Source organism: Lingula anatina, chromosome 2 (assembly GCF_051362555.1).
Source record: "Lingula anatina isolate TDL-2025a chromosome 2, LinAna3.0, whole genome shotgun sequence".
Classification (NCBI taxonomy): Eukaryota; Metazoa; Brachiopoda; class Lingulata; order Lingulida; family Lingulidae; genus Lingula; species Lingula anatina.
This window is the reverse complement of record NC_141768.1, coordinates 8,513,257-8,534,720: the sequence shown is the minus strand read 5'-3', so window position 1 is coordinate 8,534,720 and position 21,464 is coordinate 8,513,257. Positions and strand designations below refer to the sequence as shown.

The 21,464-nt window shown below is 35.9% G+C and overlaps 2 protein-coding genes across 5 annotated transcripts in view; both read right to left on the bottom strand.

The window, feature by feature from the left end:
- LOC106181684 (adhesion G protein-coupled receptor L2-like) overlaps window positions 1-10,571 on the bottom strand; it is a 29,323-nt gene extending 18,752 nt beyond the window's left edge. For 2 of the 4 annotated variants that reach the window (XM_087004822.1, XM_087004823.1), the window contains exons 1-3: window positions 10,277-10,571; window positions 5,844-6,002; window positions 192-317 (exon numbers count right to left, since the gene is read on the bottom strand). In XM_087004822.1, coding sequence (XP_086860948.1) covers window positions 192-317; window positions 5,844-5,949 — 232 coding nt within the window. In that variant the 5' untranslated portion in view covers window positions 5,950-6,002; window positions 10,277-10,571. Of the gene's footprint in view, window positions 1-191; window positions 318-5,843; window positions 6,003-8,964; window positions 9,110-10,276 lie in introns of those variants that run through there. The other 2 variants (XM_087004820.1, XM_087004821.1) reach the window with 2 other exon arrangements.
- Window positions 10,572-14,699: 4,128 nt separating this feature from the next.
- On the bottom strand, window positions 14,700-21,248 carry LOC106161321 (actin-related protein 3). The gene is made up of 11 exons (XM_013538248.2): window positions 21,078-21,248; window positions 20,042-20,222; window positions 19,596-19,706; window positions 19,284-19,379; window positions 18,976-19,083; window positions 18,592-18,735; window positions 18,199-18,372; window positions 17,810-17,902; window positions 17,362-17,487; window positions 16,874-16,957; window positions 14,700-16,654 (listed from the first exon to the last, which is right to left on the bottom strand). Exons 1-11 carry the CDS (start codon window positions 21,119-21,121, stop codon window positions 16,559-16,561), a joined length of 1,257 nt encoding a protein of 418 aa, XP_013393702.1. The 5' UTR covers window positions 21,122-21,248; the 3' UTR covers window positions 14,700-16,558.
- Window positions 21,249-21,464: the final 216 nt, after the last annotated feature.

Below are 21,464 nucleotides of genomic sequence, written 5' to 3'. Positions count from 1 at the left end.
TGAGGACAATGCCCCAGAAGGTGGTTTATTTGAGGAATATAACTATCTCTCCAGTCCAAATGTTTGATTGCAATCGAAACCTCTCTTTCGGAGTTATATTGAAAAAAAAAACGTTTTTTTGAAAACAGTGCCAGGTGCGACCTAGGACACCGCTAGTATCCCGTCTTGCGAACAGGCAAAGACAAACTTACATATACAGAGCCTTGTGTTCCAGTAGAAACCGGGTCCACATAAACAGCCATAACCATCAGGGTTGTCCTGGCAGGTGGGCCACGTGTAGTATCTCCCTATACAGTCAGCACCATGCAAAGTTTCCACTGAAATTAATATGAATACAATGCTAGATCAAAGGATTATATCACTATATATATATATATATATATATATATATATATATATATATATATATATATATATATATATATGGACAGACATTATCCGATATGTTGTATTTGAAGTTCTAGTAGTAAAAAACAGTCATACGTTATTTTATAAGGAAAAGTTTTATATGCCCCCGTGATGTTAGTTAAAAAAAACTTCAAAGGTAATAATAAAAAGCATTTATAAATTAAAAACAATGACAATAACAATAGTCCTACTTGATAAAATTAAAATGGGCTGATTTAGAACTCCACTTTTAAGAAATCGAATGCCACTGTTACGATTGTTCCATACAAGTACTGAGCTCCAAATAGATCCATTGATTAAAATATATTTGCCACCAGACAAGTATAACTGTTGTGGATATGGGGTTTCTCTTTGTAATATCACACACTACATTGCTGAATAAATCACTCATGGACTTAGGTATCAATCCACTGCGTACAGCATAATATCTTTTGTCAAACCTATTCTTTAAGTGGGCCAGTTTAAATCTAGCGGCACGTTCTTGACACTTATATAATTCATCGACTTTTGGACTGCTTTCCCATACGGTGGGGCAGTAACCTAGATAGAGGAATATATGTGCATTGCAAAAAAAGTCATTTCCACAGGTAGTTTGTTTTATTTTTCTTAAAAGTGAAAGTTTACTGCTCTCAATCTTTCTAGCTTTATACATTCTTCAAGTTGGCCATTACATATTCTAATTAACCCCCTAGAAGTTTCTCAGAAGTCACATGCTCCTTTAGTTTTCCATTAAATGTTGCACAAATAAATAAGTGTGGCAAATTTTGATTTAAAGTAAAAAAAAAAACCCTACGCTGATCTGGCAATAATTGCAGATGGCCAGCAAGATGGTATATGATGAAAAGATATCAAGAAAACCAGAACTTTGGTAAAAAGAGGGAAGAGGAAAGACATAGTAAAGCATTCGAAAAAATACACACTGGGCATAAAAAAAGTGGTCTCAAAATGACCATAAACAAGCTTTAAGTTGTGGACTTAACAGAACAAGCATCTGAAACAGGGGCCTGGCCGCCAATTTTACTTCCCAGTAAACCCTATATACAGCTAACTATGTGACCCTTGTTGAAACCACGTGAGATCCATGTCCAAGCCCAAAGAACCAGTAAGAAAATTTTGACCCATATAGGCCCTTGCAGAAGGAGCTATTTGGTATACCCTTGGTGGGAATGATTTAAAGGGATACGAAGGCAATTTTACTGTATAGATCGTATTTGGGAGGAAACGATTTAAGATTTTATTGCGGCTGTACTCTGATATAGAATTAAGGCAATTAAGGGAATTTTCCCAGCGATATTGTCGATGAAGTAAAAGGGAACTTAAAGTAGATTTGGTTCAGTAATGAAGAGATTACATCCAATCATGGGGCTGCTGTCAGGCTTTGCTTCCAACCCAATTTGGCCAATTGTATGGGCAGCAACTGTGATACTCAATAATCGGAATAAGCAGTGATTTGTGCCGACTAGTGCCAATTCTCTTTTGCACTGATCGACGGGTAGATAGAGGTCATATTTAGAGCCATGGAGACATCAATCTAAGCTTTGCTTTGCATAATGCAGCCGAGACCTGCGTGGCGTCTTTCAAAATACCAAAAGCTATGTTCCTAAATCAAATCTGACATTCATCAATATTTGAGAACAAAATCCATGACATTTTGGTATTCATGTTCTTTAGTGCTCTATTTCTGGTACTTCGCTTTAGAGACTAGTGAGGGTAACTTACAAAACTGAAAGCAATATTTTGAGGTTATGCTTGCTTTCTTCTTTTTTTAACTTTAGATCCATATCCATGAAAGCACTGAAAATATACTTCCAATATCGATGCGGGATATTCCGCAAAGATGATTCAAGTCCAACCGGAACTTTTAAGATGCAGCTAAATATCCGCCCGAAGTTCCAAACTCAGTGATATTGATTGAATATTTCATTATACTTCAAAGCAATTCTGTACATCGTGCCTGCAATATTCTTATAGACTTATGGAACTGCATAATGATTGGATATTTCCGCCAATATATTCCCGTTCATTTTAACACACAGGGAACACAGAAATGTTATGTAAATACCAGCCCTTCGTTAAAGCTTAAAAGAACATAGCCTCGTTATGCTCTGACTTCACGAAATGCAATTTATAGTCAATTACGCCGCAAATCGATGGCATTAATAGGATTCTGGCGTTTACTTATACTGTGGCTAAGCCCTCTGATTCACACGTTTTTGCTTAAAGTTCCGATATCGTATTTAGCTCGAGCTGCAGGGCTCTTAGTAGAAGAGTTAGACTAGTAAATGGAGACGCTTTCTGATTCAGAACCTTCTGTGTCAAGTACCATTAAGGGGTTTCATATTATTCGCAAAGCAATTGTCGTATTTATGAAGACATTATTGTGATGAAAATAAAGGCTGTTTTTTAACTGAAATATTTTGGTGCACTGACAACTCATCTCTTTGGTTTTGTGTGATACCCAATGAAACTAATACCGACATTTTTTTTAACATCTTTATTCTCAAGAGGGTTAAATATTGATACAGTATAAATAAAGGTGGCAATTCGCCTAGGCATTATATGCTCACCTTTGAAATTTAATAATAATAATAATAATAATAATAATAATAATATTCAGGAAAAAGACGGTGACGAGGACATGAGTGGCATTAGAGGGGAGTGAGGGACAGGGCATGGGGGAAAGGTAATTATGGGGGGGGGGGGCAATGGGCCATCAGGAGAGAGTGGTAGGCGCTAGAACAGAAATGGAAGAAGATTCAGACATTTTTGATTAAGAAATCTGACACTATTTCGAAAATCTTGTCGTTTTGTCCAGATGTTAGTGTTTTATGGCCATGTAGGAAGAGGGATATCTTATCTAGTTGGGTTCTGACATATGCATAAGTTACACCAAGTATATCTTCAACAGATTCGTAGAGATCACGATATTTCCTCTGTTTCAGTGGGCATTGAAAGAAAAAATGTCGGATGGTTTCGGGTTTCCCACATAAACAGTTGGGAGAAGCCATAGCTGTCCAGTTGTGGTCATATAGTTGGGCTCTAAATAACAAATCGACTCGGGCCTTATTTAGGATTTTTTCATTTTGTCTCGGAAGCTTCAGATGGGTGGTGGACATTGTTGCTGGGAAGATTTCATTTCTAAGGTTATACTTAAGGGAGGATGCAGAAGGAAGATTTTTTTGAGTGGTGTTTAGTTCATCCCAGCTTGTCATCAAAAAGTGTTCAGGACCTTTGTATGTGAATTTAGAGGGAATTATGTAGTCTCTTTTAGATGTTGTCCGTAGAGGTAGCATGGATTTATTTCTAAACGGGATGAAATAGGTAGAGACATAGGAAGGCGCTAGTTGATTGTGGATATTGAACATGATAATACCGACATATTTGTGAAATCCAAGGGTTTTGTCCTCGTTTTAAGCCAAATTCACATGCCATATGGAAAAGCAAAATAAAACCAACAAAATACATGCAGTGACTTCATTCTTAATTATACATAACAAAAAACAAAATCTCGATGAATGAAACTATCAGATGCAAAACTGCACATTTGTTACGTTCATCAGCAAATGTATCCCTTTTTTATAAGCGGCAATGGGCAGGGCTTGCGGGATACGTTATTTGTCACAACTCTTAAACTCAGGACGCCAAGCATTTCCCAAGGTGATATTTCAGCAGCAAAACGGGTCTCGGGCGGGCTCAGGGGCTGTGTAAGAGGTTAGCATATTGGCGAGAATTAATGAGGGAATGGGATGTCTTAAGTCCGTTGCCATGTCACGTGACATATTTTACCTGGGCTGGAAATATTATTTTAGAGCTTTTATTAGCGTAATTAATATGAGAGACTCGACCGTAAACTGCCATTTGTTCTAATTCAGCTATATGCACAACGCACCAAGATCTATTCACATGTCCAAAGATGTTCGAATATAGACGAAAAGGGACAGAACAGAAATTTCTTTCGTTTGAATGCCATATCAGCTAAACCTGTATCGCCTAATCCTATACTAAATCAATATTACTCTTTACAAAAGATAAATTAATAAACAAGATGAATGAGATAAAAATATAATGAAATGCAAAAGATAAAATATATTTTAACACTTAAGTACAGATTATTTCAGACATATTACGTCTTCTTGCATCCTTGTGATGACGACATGCTGGGGAATTGAGCTCAGAGTTTAATTGTGTGTGTGTGTATGGGGGGGGGGGGGTAAGAAGGACAATTGTGCCTGCAAGCAACTGCTAGTGTTATTCAATCTAGAAACATCCTGACACCTACATGTATGGCAAGTAAGGAAGCAATCCATCATCAGTCTCTCGTCTGAAACGAAGATTGGCATGGGCACTGTCAGCACTGAATCTCAAATATTTTTTCGAGATTCCTCTCGCCTCCCACCAAATGATAACAAATAGTAAAAACAAGATAAAATAAATAAGAAGAAGAGTGAATGATTATATAAATATTGTGACTGGCTGATATCACACTTGAGAATGGTACTTGATTCAAGTGTTGTGGCACGGAAGTGAAATCTAAATTTAAGATCTCATTTCTGTGAGGTTTAGAGGCCCTGATTCTCAGGCCGTGATAAATATGGCGCTGCTGTGAACATTTAATTCTCTATGGTCTAAGTTCTGTGCTAAAACGGTCGATGCCCAATTGCAAGTACGTTATCTTGATGTATAGAATATTTTTCAATCACGGTTCGAAACTGTCATCGGGGATAGTATCGTCTAAGAATATAGGGTTAGTTTTGATGACATGCAACTTTAATTTCAGAAATGCCAGTGAAGGTGGTCTATTTCAAGATCTTACTTATCATCAATATGTAAAGGGTCAAATCAATGAAATAATTTTCTTTGAAAGCGAGTTCCTCCTTTCAACACATGCCCGTAACTGTAGAAATTTCAGACTATATTGGGAGCTTGCTTGGTCGTTCTATAATTTAGTGTCTAGAGCATCAACTATAAACACGCCATATGAATACCAAATAACAATGCTGGATTCTAAACTTCTATCCCGATTTTGGGTTGACTTGATCACATATTTTCAAAATGTTGTATACCATACTGGGGGCATTATTTTTACAGTAATGAAAAGAATACAGACCGTACCTATCTGACTGATTCCCTTATCTTCACGATGCTTATTGGGATTTATGCATAGCAGTGGAGAGAGCAAGGTTAGGCCCGCACACTGGTTGATACACTTATACAAGGATATACCTTCTGTTCTCTCTTAATGATAAAAAATACTCTGACAGCCGGAAAAATACCAAAGAAAAACACTCCACTGAAGCTACAGACTCGGATTGGTCCAAGAGTGAAAAATTGATGGGGCATTATTAACATGAAGACAATCGAGGTAGTTCTGTGAAAATGAGTCGAGGCCATTTTTGGATGATGATGGTAAAAAATATGTTATTCATGATACTCACCCCTACCTTTACCAGTTGCGTATGACAATCGATAGACCAAGCACAGGACGCCTAGGATGAAGTGTACTGGGTACTCACACCTCCAGTTCGTCGTCACACACACCATGATGGCTGCAGCAAAGGGCACATAGCCTCATGGTTGGAAAACACTATTTCAATCTGGAAAGATAGTGTTTTTTCCACATATGAATAAATAGCTAAATAAATGAATGAACGATAATAATCACACTTTTGCCTGATTTTAAGTTCCTTTCTTTATTTCCCACTTAGGATACTTTTCAGGCAGAGAGGGTTCAAAGAGTTCGAAAGAACTGCCCTCCTGTGTCAGAGAAGGTCCGCTCCGAATCAAAATCTATATGCCATTTTTCAATTTGGGTCAACTAAGGGGTAAAAAGGTTCGCTTATTCAGGAAAAGAAATCCCTTTGAAATCACACCAACTGTTTATGAAGTCGACATTAACAAAGATCTTATACACTTCCTCTGTCTTTACATACCTGATTTGAATCTGAATCACGGTAAAATTAACACCTGCTACATTATAAAGAGGTTGAATGTTGTGGCATAAGTGCATTGTGCACATATTTTCGTACGTGTTTGACGCGTCCTTGCCTCCATGAGTGTGAGCAGGTGTCTGCATGCGTTCGTGTGTTCGTGAATTAGACGTAAACGTGAGTTACCTACACAATCCTTCAAATTATGATACCTTACGTTCGAGTAAAATTCAAGCCCAACCAACTGCTAATCGATTTCGCCTACGTTAGACAGGTCTCTAAAACACGACTCACCAGCCTGTTTTAGTTCTCCTATGCAAGGAAAGAAATGGTCATAAAATAATCTGCTCGCAGACCTGTTCTTTGCATCCAGAAGAACTGAGCTCGTTATTTCTGGTGCTTCGATCAAAACGGTGCTGCCTGCCCTTGGGATGGTACAACAGCTAAAAAAGATTGTTTTCTACAGCCTCGCTCTTTCGTGAAATGCAAAAGAATAAACAGCTCTCGAATTAAACCGATATCCAGTATCTCAACCCGGTATCGTCTGGGGCAGATTTGAAATATTGGTACTATCCGAATGATTTGTTATATGTTACTAAAGCCCCTATATATCCGTAACTTACAAGTGGAGTTAATGAAACGGCCAAACTAACGGCAAGATTCCCATTGAACCATTAATTAGAGAATCATGTACACGCAGTGCAGCGTCAAGTAAGACCACGTTTTATGCTTCCATTTAAAAGTGCGTTCACATTGGCAAAGTTAAACCGATTCCGGTTCTGGCTGACGTTGTCATTCAGTTGGAGTCACTCGACAGTTGGCTGTCCAGCCATAGATCACCTGAAAAAATTAAGGGGCTTTAAGAAGGCGTCTCATCACTGGACAGGCGACTGTCTGGCCATTATAATGAAGAGATAATGTGTGACAGAATGATTGCGAACCGTTCTGTTCATGTCTAAGTGATCGCTCTTTAAGTGAACAGCAGCAAGTCGCAAACGATACAGCCATAGGGAAGATGCATTGATTTTTATATTGTTAAGGTTTAGAAACCATGCCTTTTCCTGATTGGAAATAATGAAAAAATAACATTTCCTTATTATACACAAAAAGTACCACAAATTGAGCATCGCTAGTCAAGCTGTTAGTAGAGTCATCATATTATAAGCCATTCGTTGACCTGATTGGTTACGTAAAGAAGAATTATCTCTTAATCTCTTTAGGAATAGTATTTCATCTATTTTGATAGATACTGTTAATCCTTTTCTATTGAGAAATATCGCTCTGTATCCAAGGTGCTTTGCAGCAACGTTTTTAGCTTCTGGGAATGTTGAAATCAAGGAGGCGGTCATCAATTAGTTAACATGTATGTTGTGCTCGATCCACACTTCACCACGGAAGTTCGAAAGCGATTTTTCAAGTGGAGGTCAAAGCAAAAAATTCAATAAGACGATCTCTTTCGATTTCAACCACTACAAGTGCAAAACCGCTGCTATTGCTATACTTCAAAGCCAAGTTTTGTTGATATATTTGACGGAACAATGGCGCGAATTTTTTTATTATGACTGGAGAAGAATTTGATGTAAATTGAGCGAACGTTCTGTGGCCTTTGATCAAGTTATTCATTGCGCTAGAAGAAATTAAATCTCGGATTCATTTTAATAGTAAGCACCATTGGAAACATACCGCTGTTCTCTGCATTCTTGACATCCTTTTGCAAAGTCGTTGCTCTGAATGGGAGGAGACTCACTACAACTCGTGTCACTATTAAGGCACCAGACACCCTGAGTTTCAATGTGCAATGACCGTACTCAAAATGTGAAGCCGCACACACACACACACACACACACACACACACACACACACACAGCCTGGCGTTAATAAAGACAAACTCTCAGTCGGTGTTAATCCTGCTTCACACGCCCTGCGTTACACGATATATAATACCGTTATAACATATAACAAGAGAGAGAGAGAGAGAGAGAGAGAGAAGGGGGCTTAAAAAGCACCGATATTGATGCATTTTCTATTAAGTTTAATAACAACCAAAGACAGCTGCAATAGAGTTGCTCTTGTCAGTTGGCTTATGAGACCATCACTATTTTATTATTTGCAAAATATATTTTGGTAGATTGAAAAACCTGCAGTGAGCTACTATACGAAATCTTCTAAGAAGCTATAAACTTGCTTGAAAGGCGGACATATTTGAAAATTTTATTCACTAACTTGCCTCTGCTGCAGATTCAAGGCCCATCTAACACCGAATTTGCTAAAATCGATTTAAGACTTAAAAAACTCAATTAATCTAGGGAATAGACGGTTTGAATGACATCATGCACCCAGGTGACTTTGTTACACTTCAATTTACCCCTTTCCCGTTCTTTACTCAAGTTAAGTCAAATTCTTAGAGTAAGTCTAAAACGACTTAGACTGGTGCTGAACGCATCTTCATAAAAACGCATATTAATATATATTTTAATATTAATATTATCCTACGGGTTATAAGCGACTGCTGACGCTCCCCATATTGGATTATTCTTTACAATTTCATCCATAGATAAAATGAAGGAAAAATGAAATGAGAAAGAACATATCATCTTCTACTCCTGTATATAGAGCACTAGAGACCTACCTTTACAGAGCGTGCATTGTGCTTCGGGAAGTTTCGTGGAGAATAGAAACATCCAACAGCAATCTGCCTGAGCAGTCAATATCTGTTTGAGAAGTATTCTCAAAACAAAACACCATACTTTGTACTGCTATTGATCTCTAGTCACACAAAAACGCACGTTATAAATTGACACACAAAAAACAAATAACTGTCAGAAAGAAATCGTTACCTATAATAAGTCAGAAACAAACACCTACCGAAGTAATTAGCAATGTTATCATTTTGAATTTCTACATGGTCCAGACACAAACATACGTACGGCACTCATTTATGCATACACAATTGAGCTTAGTCAAGACCAATTTGGTCGATTTGGCCCTACTAAGTTGTTATTATTACCGAAATCGACAATATTATTGTTTTTCTAGCAAACAATTTTCTGTGCATGCGACTGCTACTGATCCTTGATTGGGCGTGTCGGTACAATATCGGCTGAATATCTGGCGGGTCTCAATGTTTCTTCTCAACCACCCCCTATCGCCGGGGAGATAGCACCGTTACGCCAGAAAGAATAGAATCAATGTTCCAGTTATGGAATCGATACCAGTGTACTCATCCAGTGATAGGCAATGATTGGGCCCCGCTGTCAAGGCGGGAAGCGGGCCTGTACACCAGGTCGATTCGTGATGCTCATTTTCTTTGAAGAAGATTTGATTCTCATCCATTAGCGTCAGAGTTCGGTTTCCCTTAAGATATCAAAAACTCAGCGTCCGCTTAGAATATTAATATGACGTGTGACAACGCGGGTCCGTTTTAAGCTGATCAAATCGCAGGGGAAAATTATTGGGTATGGTACTATATCAAGTGACCAGAATGTGTCTGAGCACAATGGGTAATTCATTAATAATATCCAATTTGATCTCATTCACGTAACCGTAATTATATAGAGACCATAGGTAGATGAAGACCTATATTCATTTACTCTGAATGAAGTGTACGCTGGTGTACTGGCGTGGTATAAAATCGTGAACCGTATTCTGACCCAAGCCTGAAATATACAGGTTATACGCAGGCGGACACATGAGAAGTGTCCCAGAGGGCTCTTCACTGCTGACTTATCTGGCCTCAAGCTAATATCAGTCCTTTATAGAGAGTTCACATCAGGGTTCATTCACGCTTATATGAACATCATCACCACAAGTCGAGGTGTATCGATAAAATAGTTTAAAGGATATCGATATTTTTCTCTGTTGATATGCAGAATATTTGCACAGTAATTAACATTCGTGACAATAACACACTTTATACTACAAGAGTGAAAAAAACGACTCACCTTTTGTTTTTCGCAGCATGCATAAGTAGTGAGAGATCAAAGGACCGATGAAAGTGGCATCGTCTGCAGATCTGAGTGGAATCAAGTTGTCTAAGCAGCGTCTTTCGACACCTTTCTCGTCACGATGAGAACCTCGTATCGTGTGTCAATTCATCTCAATAACTGACCAAGTTTTATGGGGGTCTCGTAATTCCACTTTGAGGAGATCGATCGAGCAAATATGGTTCTATTATCTCCAACATTGGAAGAAACATTGATTGAGTCCCTTAGGTGCTGTAGTATCTGACTGCTTGCTGTAGAGGACAAAGCCAATAGGTTCCCTCACTAGATATCTTTGAATCAGCAGTTATTATACCGAATAACACACCGTGTTTTGTTCTTAATATGAGTGTGTTTATTCTAATTTGTTTATTTGTTTATTCAGTCAATAACCCCTAGCGTGTTCAGTCACACGCATCCATAAGATCAAACGATACAGCACATTCCATATAAAACGGTTCCAACTCGAAATCGAAATAATAATTAAGACAGAGGTATTCTAGCAAAAGTTTATAGGAGTGTTGCAGCGAGTCATTTCACCAAGAAATTGTGTAGGGATACCTTTAATTCAACTTAATTTACTTTAACCTTGGGTTAAAGGGTTGCAAAATCCTCGGTAAATTTCCTCTGTGGTATAATGGCTAATATGTTTGGTATATAGGCCTACTATATGGCAAAAGCAGTCTCTCCTCCCTCGGACCCCCCCCCCCCCCCCCCCGGACATCCCCAAGACAATTCCTCATGCACATTTTAATCTGTTATTTTACAAAAAAAAATCTATACATTATTCACATTGTTTGACATGACAGATCATTTAGATGCCTCGCAACAATGGGTAAGAATGTGCTTATTCCAGTAAGATGCCAATACGTCCATGTATTTCTGTTTATATTAAGTTGTTTAATGTTCACATCTAGTATTAAGCTATACAAAAACGCTGACTTGTAATCTATAAATCCCATATCCTCGTGATATCTGATCAATGCCAGTTGCTTGTTCATATAAAATTAGTGTACAAAGCAAACAATTACCTTCTATATAGGTCTTTTTTACATGTAAGATATTCGTTTGAACATGAAACACATAACGTAAAACAGAAATGGTTAACAATAATATGAAAATTTAAAACAGGCACATATACATTTTATATAACACGAAGTATAGTATATAAAGATATCAATAATAATTGTCGTTTCAGAGATTCTGAGTATAAAGACAATTCCATGAAATATTCGACATCTTAAATTGTATTATGTAATTGCAACTTGTTGTCTCATCGGTCACAGGCCAGATCCCAATCTAGTCTAGTTATTAACATTTAGTAAAAGGAATATTTTATTAAGTGAGAGGTGACAGTTTGTTATCTACCAAGTTATCCAAGTTTTGTACAGCTTTTAGGAAAATACCTGCCCATTAATATTTTGTTGTCACTTGATGCGATGTTTTAAGGCAGCAGAAGAATTTCTTTTGGCTTATTTCCTCTACTTTGACGTTTGTTTTGTAACAATAACTAAAAGTTGCACCAAACTGACTTTTCTGACCAGCAGTTTCTTGTTGAAACAATATTTTCATATTGTTTTTGTGTTATCAAACATTTTTGACTTGACTCCTGACCTCAATTAGAATTGCCAAAAGCTCATCTAGAAATTTATGAAAAGTTTCATATTTTGCCTCTGCCAAATTGTTTTAAAGCATACATACATAGGATATAAGGAAAGTCATGTAAGCTTTCTCCCATATACATGTAGCATTCCTTTTTTCAGATATAATAATTACTATCAAGCACTGTTATACTTTGATCAACCTGATCACAGTCACTGCAACTTGTTTTCTCACCTGAGTTTTTTTTACGGCTGATTGATTAAAATTTACCTGATAAATAAAGAAAAAAGCTACCTAGAATTTTTTTTAATGTATTATCAACCTTATCACAGTCACTATAGTATATGTAGTATATACCTGACAAAGAGTTACCCGAAAAGTGTTGTGAAATAGCCAACATCGTGTAGATTTGAACTTTTGTTTTTGTTATTATTAGAAACAAAAAAGATAATGATTCCAAAATAATGTTAAATTAGCATGGTACTAATCTATTCCAGATCCTACATTTTTTTCAAAATGTGTTAGGTCCTAACAAAAGCAATTTTATCTATGTTCCACACTGTCATATGTTAAGATGTACACAAGGTGTACACAAGGTTAGTAACTGGACTAGTTCGGGATCTGGTCTGTGACATATATATTAGACTACAAATGCCTTCACTTTTAGGAATATTTTGTAACCTCACCCATAAAATTAGGTAGTGTGAGTGTATCTGTGAGAGGGCCATTGTCCTGGGGGATTGCCTTGTAAATTGATCTACAAATGAGGTGAAAAGGACGGAATAGAATCATTTTGATGGGTAACCTTTAATAAAACATAAACTGTATTTCGAAAAAAAAAAAAAAAACGCATGTACCATGGCGTTTAAGGTGTTCGCGGACACTCGTCTTTACAGACATATATCTAACCACGCATATGAAGCACATTTTTCAGAGTTTAATATCATGAAGGGTTCGAATGATGTAGCGGGGGATGCATTTAGTGTGACGAATACCCCACGCTCTTTTTTCAAGGCCAGTGCACACTAATTCACAGAACACCTACAATGACCTAGCTGGAATCTAATCTCTAATCTAATTCGCAGCTGGGCGGAATGGTGTGAAAGAAATCTCTTAGATATACAGATCTTTCCCAGGAAAAAGTAGTTAAGACGAATATATCGATTTAGTTCAACAAAAACATTTTCCAATATCAAGCATTTGTTCCGGACCAATTAGAACCTGCAGTGGATATAACAAAACACCGAAAAAAAAAAAAGGTCAGAAGAAAAAGATGATGGTGAAGAAGATTAAATGTACCTGCTTGAAATAGCCCGATTAACACGAAAAGAAATCTTCTTGGTGTATTTTTATGTCAAATAAATCATGCACACCAGTTATGAATATCACTGAATTAAATTGCACTTGAGTTAATCTTTTGGTCAATATCAAAGCAGCGTAGTTTACGGCCATGGTTTATGATTAGGACACACCTATACTACAGCGATTTCTATATGGCACAGTTTCTGCCGTTCATGTAAATAACGCACATTTTCCAGGGACATAAACATTGCCATTGCTTTGGTCTGGTATGGTTTCAGAACCCTTACGCGAAAATTGGTCTAAAATTTCCGGCTAAATATTTGCTGCACTTAAGTAAAGTAAGTAAGCCTACATTGGTCTGAAACATAAGCTGTCTTGATATACAACAGGACCAACAGTTAATTTTATTTGACTACTAATGATTTATCTAAACTAAAATTTTGATTTAACAGTTTAACTAGACTAACTTTTGCTCTAAGTTCGTTTGAGAATTAGGCTCCTGATAATTGTCGGCTGTAATATTTCAAAGGTGCTTAAATATTGACTTTCAAACAAAGAAATTCTTCCAAAGATTATTAGCGGGAAGTGTATTTAATTTTCCTTTTTTCAAAAAAATATTTTCTCTCAGATTCATATAATCCGGTTTTGAATCTATCATCTCTATGGAAATTGAGGAATGTATATTACTTCGCTCAGTACAAGTGAAGTTAATGTGGAAATAACACGTTTTTATAATTTGGAAATCGATAGAGTTGGTGCAGGGAAATTTTCTTGATCTTTTTTTCGCACCAAAACATAATGTCTCTTTTTAAAGGCTCGTCTGCATTACAACATGCTGGCACCTCATGCAACGTAGCTAGGACATAACAACAAAATGAAAAAACAGGGATAGTCAGGTTAATATATTTTATTACCAACGTATTGTCCTATATATCAAGTCGGTCTTTTTGTATCGTCGTCAAGTAAACCTCGGCCATGGGATTTAACGCAGTTTCTTTTTCTCTTAATTACGCGCCACAACAGTTTCTACAGGGAAATCTGCTCCTGGCACGCTATTTATCAGACAACTGCTGTTATTGAGTACATGGTTGATTAACAATTTGCTGTAGAAGACAGTAGATGTAGTGTCAGCCCAAAACATTTTCCACTTTGGACTTTGTTTTATTGGAATTTAAAGATCGAAGATTGTTGGAAATGAGCTATGTTTATGCCCACCCTTGTCGGCTATCAAAAATCGGGAACTTCGTGAATTTGGCTCTCAATAAAACATCCATACGTTTGTGTAGGGCCAAATCCTGCTTTCTCCTCTCAGCAGTTCTCAAGAAAGTTATGTGTAAGCAATTCTTTCACAACACAAAGACTCGTAAATGTGTTAGAGGAGACAGGCAGAGAAGTTTTTTTCCCCTATGCAAATAAAGCACATAAAAAACTCGTAATGCTACTTCATGAACAGTGAAATATAAATAACCCAACACGTTCGCAAACTTGAGAGTTTATTTTGAAATAATATATCCTTGTACATAGTAAATCGTATTTACACAACCAACTTGTAAATTAGAATTAAGACCATCTTCTAAAACATGTCAACGCAGAATTACCTTTGCCAATCTTATGTAAATCAAGAGTAATTTTGGTCAATTTACTAAACATAAAAATAGTTTTGCTAATTCAAAGCCATTAACCATACACATTTTTGTCATTCGCGTTTTCCACAGAAGAGAATGGAGAAGTAGTGGAAAGTGTCCTCATAAGTTATGTTAAGTAATGAATAAAAATGAAAACCGAATAGAACTGTGCAAAAGCTCACAAATATACAGATATTTGGATGAGACAAAAATAAAACAGTCAATTGGTATAATTTGTTACGGGGTGGAAGACATTTTCCTCAAAAACATTAAAAACTTTCAGACTAAATGTGTTTGTCAAAACTTTATAGGAATTAGAAATGTTTACTTTTCAAAACAGCAAAAATGTTTATTCTAAAGGTTAAAATTTTAAAACCCACCTTTCTTTGAACCATAACAAAGTTAACTATATTAACCAAAATCACAGGCTAGGCAATCTGTTAATGGAACCAATTTAAAACAACAGACCATCTTCAAAAAACCTAGCATGCTTTCAGTAAATTAAGGTGGATTCATTCCAATGCCATCTATGAACATATGATACACATTACCAATGACAGAAATCTGCACTTTATACATACCCAAAGTGTGTTAAACTAAGAAGGGGCACCTTCATTTTATCTATACCGGGTTTCAAAGATATTTCATGGCCTACATGTTTATCCTAGTCTTTGGTAGGATTGAAAATGCATAGGAATGGCGGCTCAGAAATCTTGACATACACCTCAATATCATTTTACAGATTAAATAATTCGACTTTATAATCATAATAATAAAAGTAACAGCTCCCAGCTCTCAAAATATATCAACAATGCAAAACTAAGTATATTAAGAAGCATCTGAATCCTGCCTAATACTATGTATTAATTATCCTTTTCATCTCCAAATCAATAAATCAAGTTGCTTTTCTTGTCTTCAATACCAATACAATAACATAACAATCTCATACTTATCTTTACATAACAAATTTGAGCCAAGGCAACTTGAAGCAAATTGAATGCATAACAGTTTCACCCACTCCCCTTCCAACTCTTTAACATACCAACATTGGAAAAATAAGCAAACACGGCAGATAACAGTCAGTCATTCACCTTATTTACTAAGCCTTTAGAAATGAATGTCTTATTTGATCCTTGCCTGAATTATTAAGCATTGTTCTGCTTGCAGACTCCAAGTTAGAAATGCTTACACTTACTTTTGATGGTGTGCTCCCACAATGACTCATCAATTAAAGCAACAACCAAACTGTCACCTGTATTATTCATAGTTGTGATCATCAAAACCTCGTTACTGGTTAGATTTAAATGCCAATGATCAAAATCAAAGAATCTGACAGAGGCATCTTATGTACATACACAGAAACGGTGCTATTATGTATAATTTTTGGTATTTTGTAAAAAATATGGCATACTTTTCAGTTTAGTGGATAACATTAATCTTTACATCAATAAAAAATCATACATCTTGTTCGGACTAAAGAGAGATAACTCTGATGTGGGGAAAGCATTCTTGAGTCAATTTCATCATGCCAAATTTCATGAACCAACAAGAAGCAGAAGTTTGCTTTTTTTCACATTTAGTCCAATCTTTTGCCATTGGGGGATCACTGAAGATTTACTGGTGTCTTATCTTGCTTTCTGGACATTATCATCTGCTGTCCAATTCTAGAATTGTCGTTAGTCTTTTCTTTCCCTTTTGGCACTCCACAGTTTTGTTATGACATGGTACCAAATACAGGGTTATGCCTGCAAATACTTGGACCATGCTCATCATAGTCTCTCTTTGTGTGACATACTTGGTAAAACTCAGGCTGAAAAATAATAAAGGGGAATATTAAACCAATGTATAACAAGTGAAATTAAATGATACAATCTTCTGATAAATATATACGATGGCATCTTTTAGTGATGAATCACACCGACTACTGTTCACATTTCAAAATATAAAAATTCCACTGTGTTCAAATATGAAGTTGTCTTTTTTTTGCTATTAAATGGGCATTAATTTAAACATTATTATTGCAACATACCGTGGACGCCAACATACTTCCTCCAAACCAAACAGCATAACGCTGCATGTGATGGGTAATAACAGACACATCAATAGGCTTAGGCTGAAGAGGAAGAGAGAAAGAGATACCAATCAACAGAATCTGCTGTCAAAAAATACAAGCATGATACAGGACCAGAATGAATCCCCCCTGAAATCTAAGTAACTCTTGACTACACTTATCCCTGCAATGAATGATTTAATTATCAAAGAATATTGTAAGTGAACAAATTAGAACTTCAAAACATCATAATTTATTATACAGACAGATCAAATTTACTATTTTGTCAAAAGTCTCTAATAGTCATTAGCTTTAAATTACTTTATTTATACAGGTGGATTTAACATAATGAGCATAGTTACATAGCCTAATACAACTCCTCATGCTCTTAATCCATAATGTAAAATTGCAAATTGCAAAATGAGGTTTTCAAAGAGCAAAACCAACAATGAATAGGACCAACACACCTTTAATCTTCCTCCACTAAGCTCTTCACTAATTTTCAGCCTAGCATCACTTATCCTCTTCACGTCCCTCTGTAGTCGCCTTCCAAAATCTCTGAACATGGTTGAGCCACCAGACAGAACTATATTCTGAGTTAATAGAGGATATGTTAAAGTATGATATAAATGAAAAAAAAAATTCTTATTGTTAAGGTAAAGTCACTGAAAAATTATCAAGTGTGTAATTGATATAAAGAGCATAAGTAATTTTTTTGCCTTGGTCAGTACAGTTATATTGTTATAGTATTTGCCCCACACCCTCTTTTTGGTGCAGAGGTAAGGATCAAAATTTAATAACATAAGCATTGAGTACAGTTACATATTGGTCAAGTCATCAAATGATAAAACAATGTTAATTTTGTATTTGTTTTGTGAAGTCTAAATTACTACTGCAGTCTCAATTACAGCTTACCTTATAAAGGCCTCTTCTCACATCAATGGGACAGTTCTGTATCACATTGTCAACGGTTTCTGAGATTGGAGTGGTGAAGTCTGGATTGGCAAACTGAAAGAAAATTTATTGGAAATTGCATTCTTGAGCAAAATTTGTCTTTTACATAATAAATCCAGCAATTTAGGTGACACTTCTGCAGCCGATTTTCTGACCAGATGTTGAAAACTGACCACCAAAGATTAAATTTGACTTCACCAGTATTATTACAATAATTTCATTTTTCAAATATTTTAAGTCAACCTGCACTTTTTTCCAACTTAGCTAAATGTTATAGCATTAAGATCACTTTACTAGGGTTCCCCTTTTCCATATATTTGAGCTGTGATAAATTTTAATCTTAAACTTACTTCAGGATGGAAGAAAATTTCTGGTCCAAGGAATCTTTCATATCCTACATCCACAGAAAATTTGCTCTTGTTGATTGCATTTTCCCCTTCATACTTTTTAAGCCACTTGCCTGGATCTGTGTCATATTTGTTAAATTCTTTAACTATATCTGGACACACATAACTAAATTTTTCCTGAAATGATAAATGAAAGTTGTATAAACCAAATAGAGGCAAAACAAGAATTATTTTCCCACAAACAATATCAAAATTTCTATTTGGAAGACCATTGTATTGTCAGCTTTTAAATTATAACATCATTAAGGAAAAAAACCAAAAGTTTACAAGAAAATTCAGTAAACACACATACACACACACACACACACACACACACACACACACACTTAGATTTACCTTAATTGCCTTGGCTGTTTCTAAAGATTGCTCTGGTGGAATTCCAACTTCTCTTTCCCTTAGGATCTGCTGGATAAAGTATGTGATATCACGTCCAGCAATTGGAATATGTTTTATACAACTTCCAATCACATAACCCTCGGCCTGCAAATGAAAATAACCAAGTTCATAACATCAGAGCAAATAAAGTGCATTTGTCAACTCATTAATCTAATCAATGAAGAGAATCTTTCCATCTGAAAGTAAGTCTGTGAAACACAAAAGAGTAGACTGACATCTCTATATTTAATATTAACCACAAGATACCCATATAAAATCTAAGACATAATATTAAAAGCTTGTTTTTTTTCCCCCTTAATAACAGCTATTTGATATATGACTTACGACTGGTATGACATGAGTAACTCCATCTCCTGAGTCTACCACAGTGCCTGTCAGTGTCCTATCACCTACTTGTCTGGATGTCCAAGATGCTGCCAGTGCTAACACAGCCTACAACACAAAACAACCTTTAGTACATACTCATATTTGAAAAAAAGGTTAAACAATCATTTTCAGTATTTCTTATTTAGTGCAGTGACATTTTGATTTCTTTTTGAAGCAGATAATATTAGTGCATGGTCCCTTATTATAACTAAACGTGCACATTAAAAAAGTGATGCTTCTTTCAATATAAGCATAAGTTCCCATACCTGAACTGCTATATACAGGCCTGGGACATTGAAAGATTCAAACATGATTTCAGCAGTATATTCCCTATTTTCTGGAGTGTTGAGTGGAGGTTCAGTCTGAAAAGATACACATATAGATGTATTACAAAGCTACCAAAATAAAAAAAACACTTTGTTTAATCCAAAGTCACGCGACATATCAAAACAACAAGACAACTCTGAGTACAAGACTAATGCTAGTAAAATTCTGAACACTGTCAAATTTAATAATAATTTATACAAAATGTTTACTAATTAAAATTTTTCAGAGCTTAATGGAGTTACTGTACTTACTAATAGAAAGTAATGATCTTCAGGCTCTGCTCTCAAATATTTGAAAATTGCTTGTTCCCAAAACCTCTCCATTAAGTCCCAGTCTTCTACTATACCATGTCTTATTGGCCACTGAGAAAAATGAATCCAAAATTACAATCTAGATATCACCAAACAAATTTGAATAATGGTGAATCTGCTATGCAATTAAAAATATCTTAAACCAAACAAAGATTGCCATTAAAGATCATTAAATAAAAATAATGAAACAATATTGTATAAAAATATCATATCAAAGACAATTTTTTTCTAAATTCCCTCATGTTTCATACCTAGCAAATTTCAACCATCCCTTAGTTCAGATGTGCAATTAGCGAGGAATAGAAAACACTCAAACACACAATACTTGGAAGTGAGTACCAAACACGCTCTTTACACAAAAATCTACACACAGCCCCAGAACTTACTTTGACAGAGTATGCTGGTGTTTCCAAAGCCTCGTCTCCAATAAAGAAATCAAGATCCTCCACCCCCTTTCCTAGCCTCCTTATGGCTTGGTCACCAACATTGGCCGTCTCTTTAATGGCAATACAAGATGGAATGATAAACTGGGGTTCTGTATTCCCAGCATAACCCATCTTTGTATACCTGCAATATTGAAATAGGTTGTGCTATTATGACATAGTATCTATAATTGTAGCAGGGACTGACCTGAAAACCTATCAATAATCCTAAATGATTACCAATGTCAATGTATTGCTGCACCACTGCATAGGTATCTTTGATGTTTAAAGTGCAAGGCAAATAAACCCTATGGTTATCAGATTCCGACTTGTGAACATATCCCAATATACTATAAAATTTTATTTATAAACAATGTGACTTGCTCAAGGCATTACCCAGTGAATACTATCTGGAAGAAGTCAGATCAAAATCATTTCTTGAAACAAAAAGGTCACTTACTGGGTCATATTAAATGCTTTCTAAATACAAATTCTACATGTGATGTGAAATATGAAACAAATCCACTGATGCATTATGACTCAACTGATCATCACTTCCTAGTTCTAACACCAGTAATAAATAGTGTGCAAAGCACCTTAAAATCGGCGATGAATTTCTCAGATTAAGGTTAATATTGTGGAATTAAACAGGCCAATAACATTGCCCGATTCGTGTATGATAAATCATCTGTTAACGGTGATTTTGAGATGGAAAGATTCATCTAAATCTCTGCCACACCCCTCGCTCTAATGTCTCACACTAAATCAGTACAATTCCAATGATTTGCCACTACAATATGTACTGATAGTGTAACCATGAGTTTTTACTGGAGCATTTGATATAGCTTATACGTCAATGCCAAACAAAAATAACAGTAACAATATATGAAATAGACTTGTTAAGTAGATGAAATTCATGAATCATACGAACAGGAAGTAAAGTAAGCAGACAACAAGATGTAACGTGCAACTTTTGCAAGATGAACAGCCATTTACTTACCCAGTGCCATTGTCTATAACCACTGCAGGCATTCTACCTGCCATTTTGTCACTTAAATTATTTTTTCACTCTCTAAGGTTAAACAAAAACTTTGAAAGTTTCCCTAAACTTCCATGTGAAGCCGGCCAATATGGCGGAAGGGAGGAACTAGGTGTCACGTGATAAGGGCTATGATTAGAAATTGACTTCATGAGGGGAAGCTGACAATTACTTTAATGATAAATATCAAACAAAAGAGTATTTTACGACAAGTTGTTGTCCTAAATAGCTTTATTATAATGAAAAAATGTTGGCTTTCAAGGTCGTTCTGATGAACTTGACCTTATATATTTGCGGAGGAATATTATATTTGTGCTGGATTAAAATGCATAATATTGAATATAACAA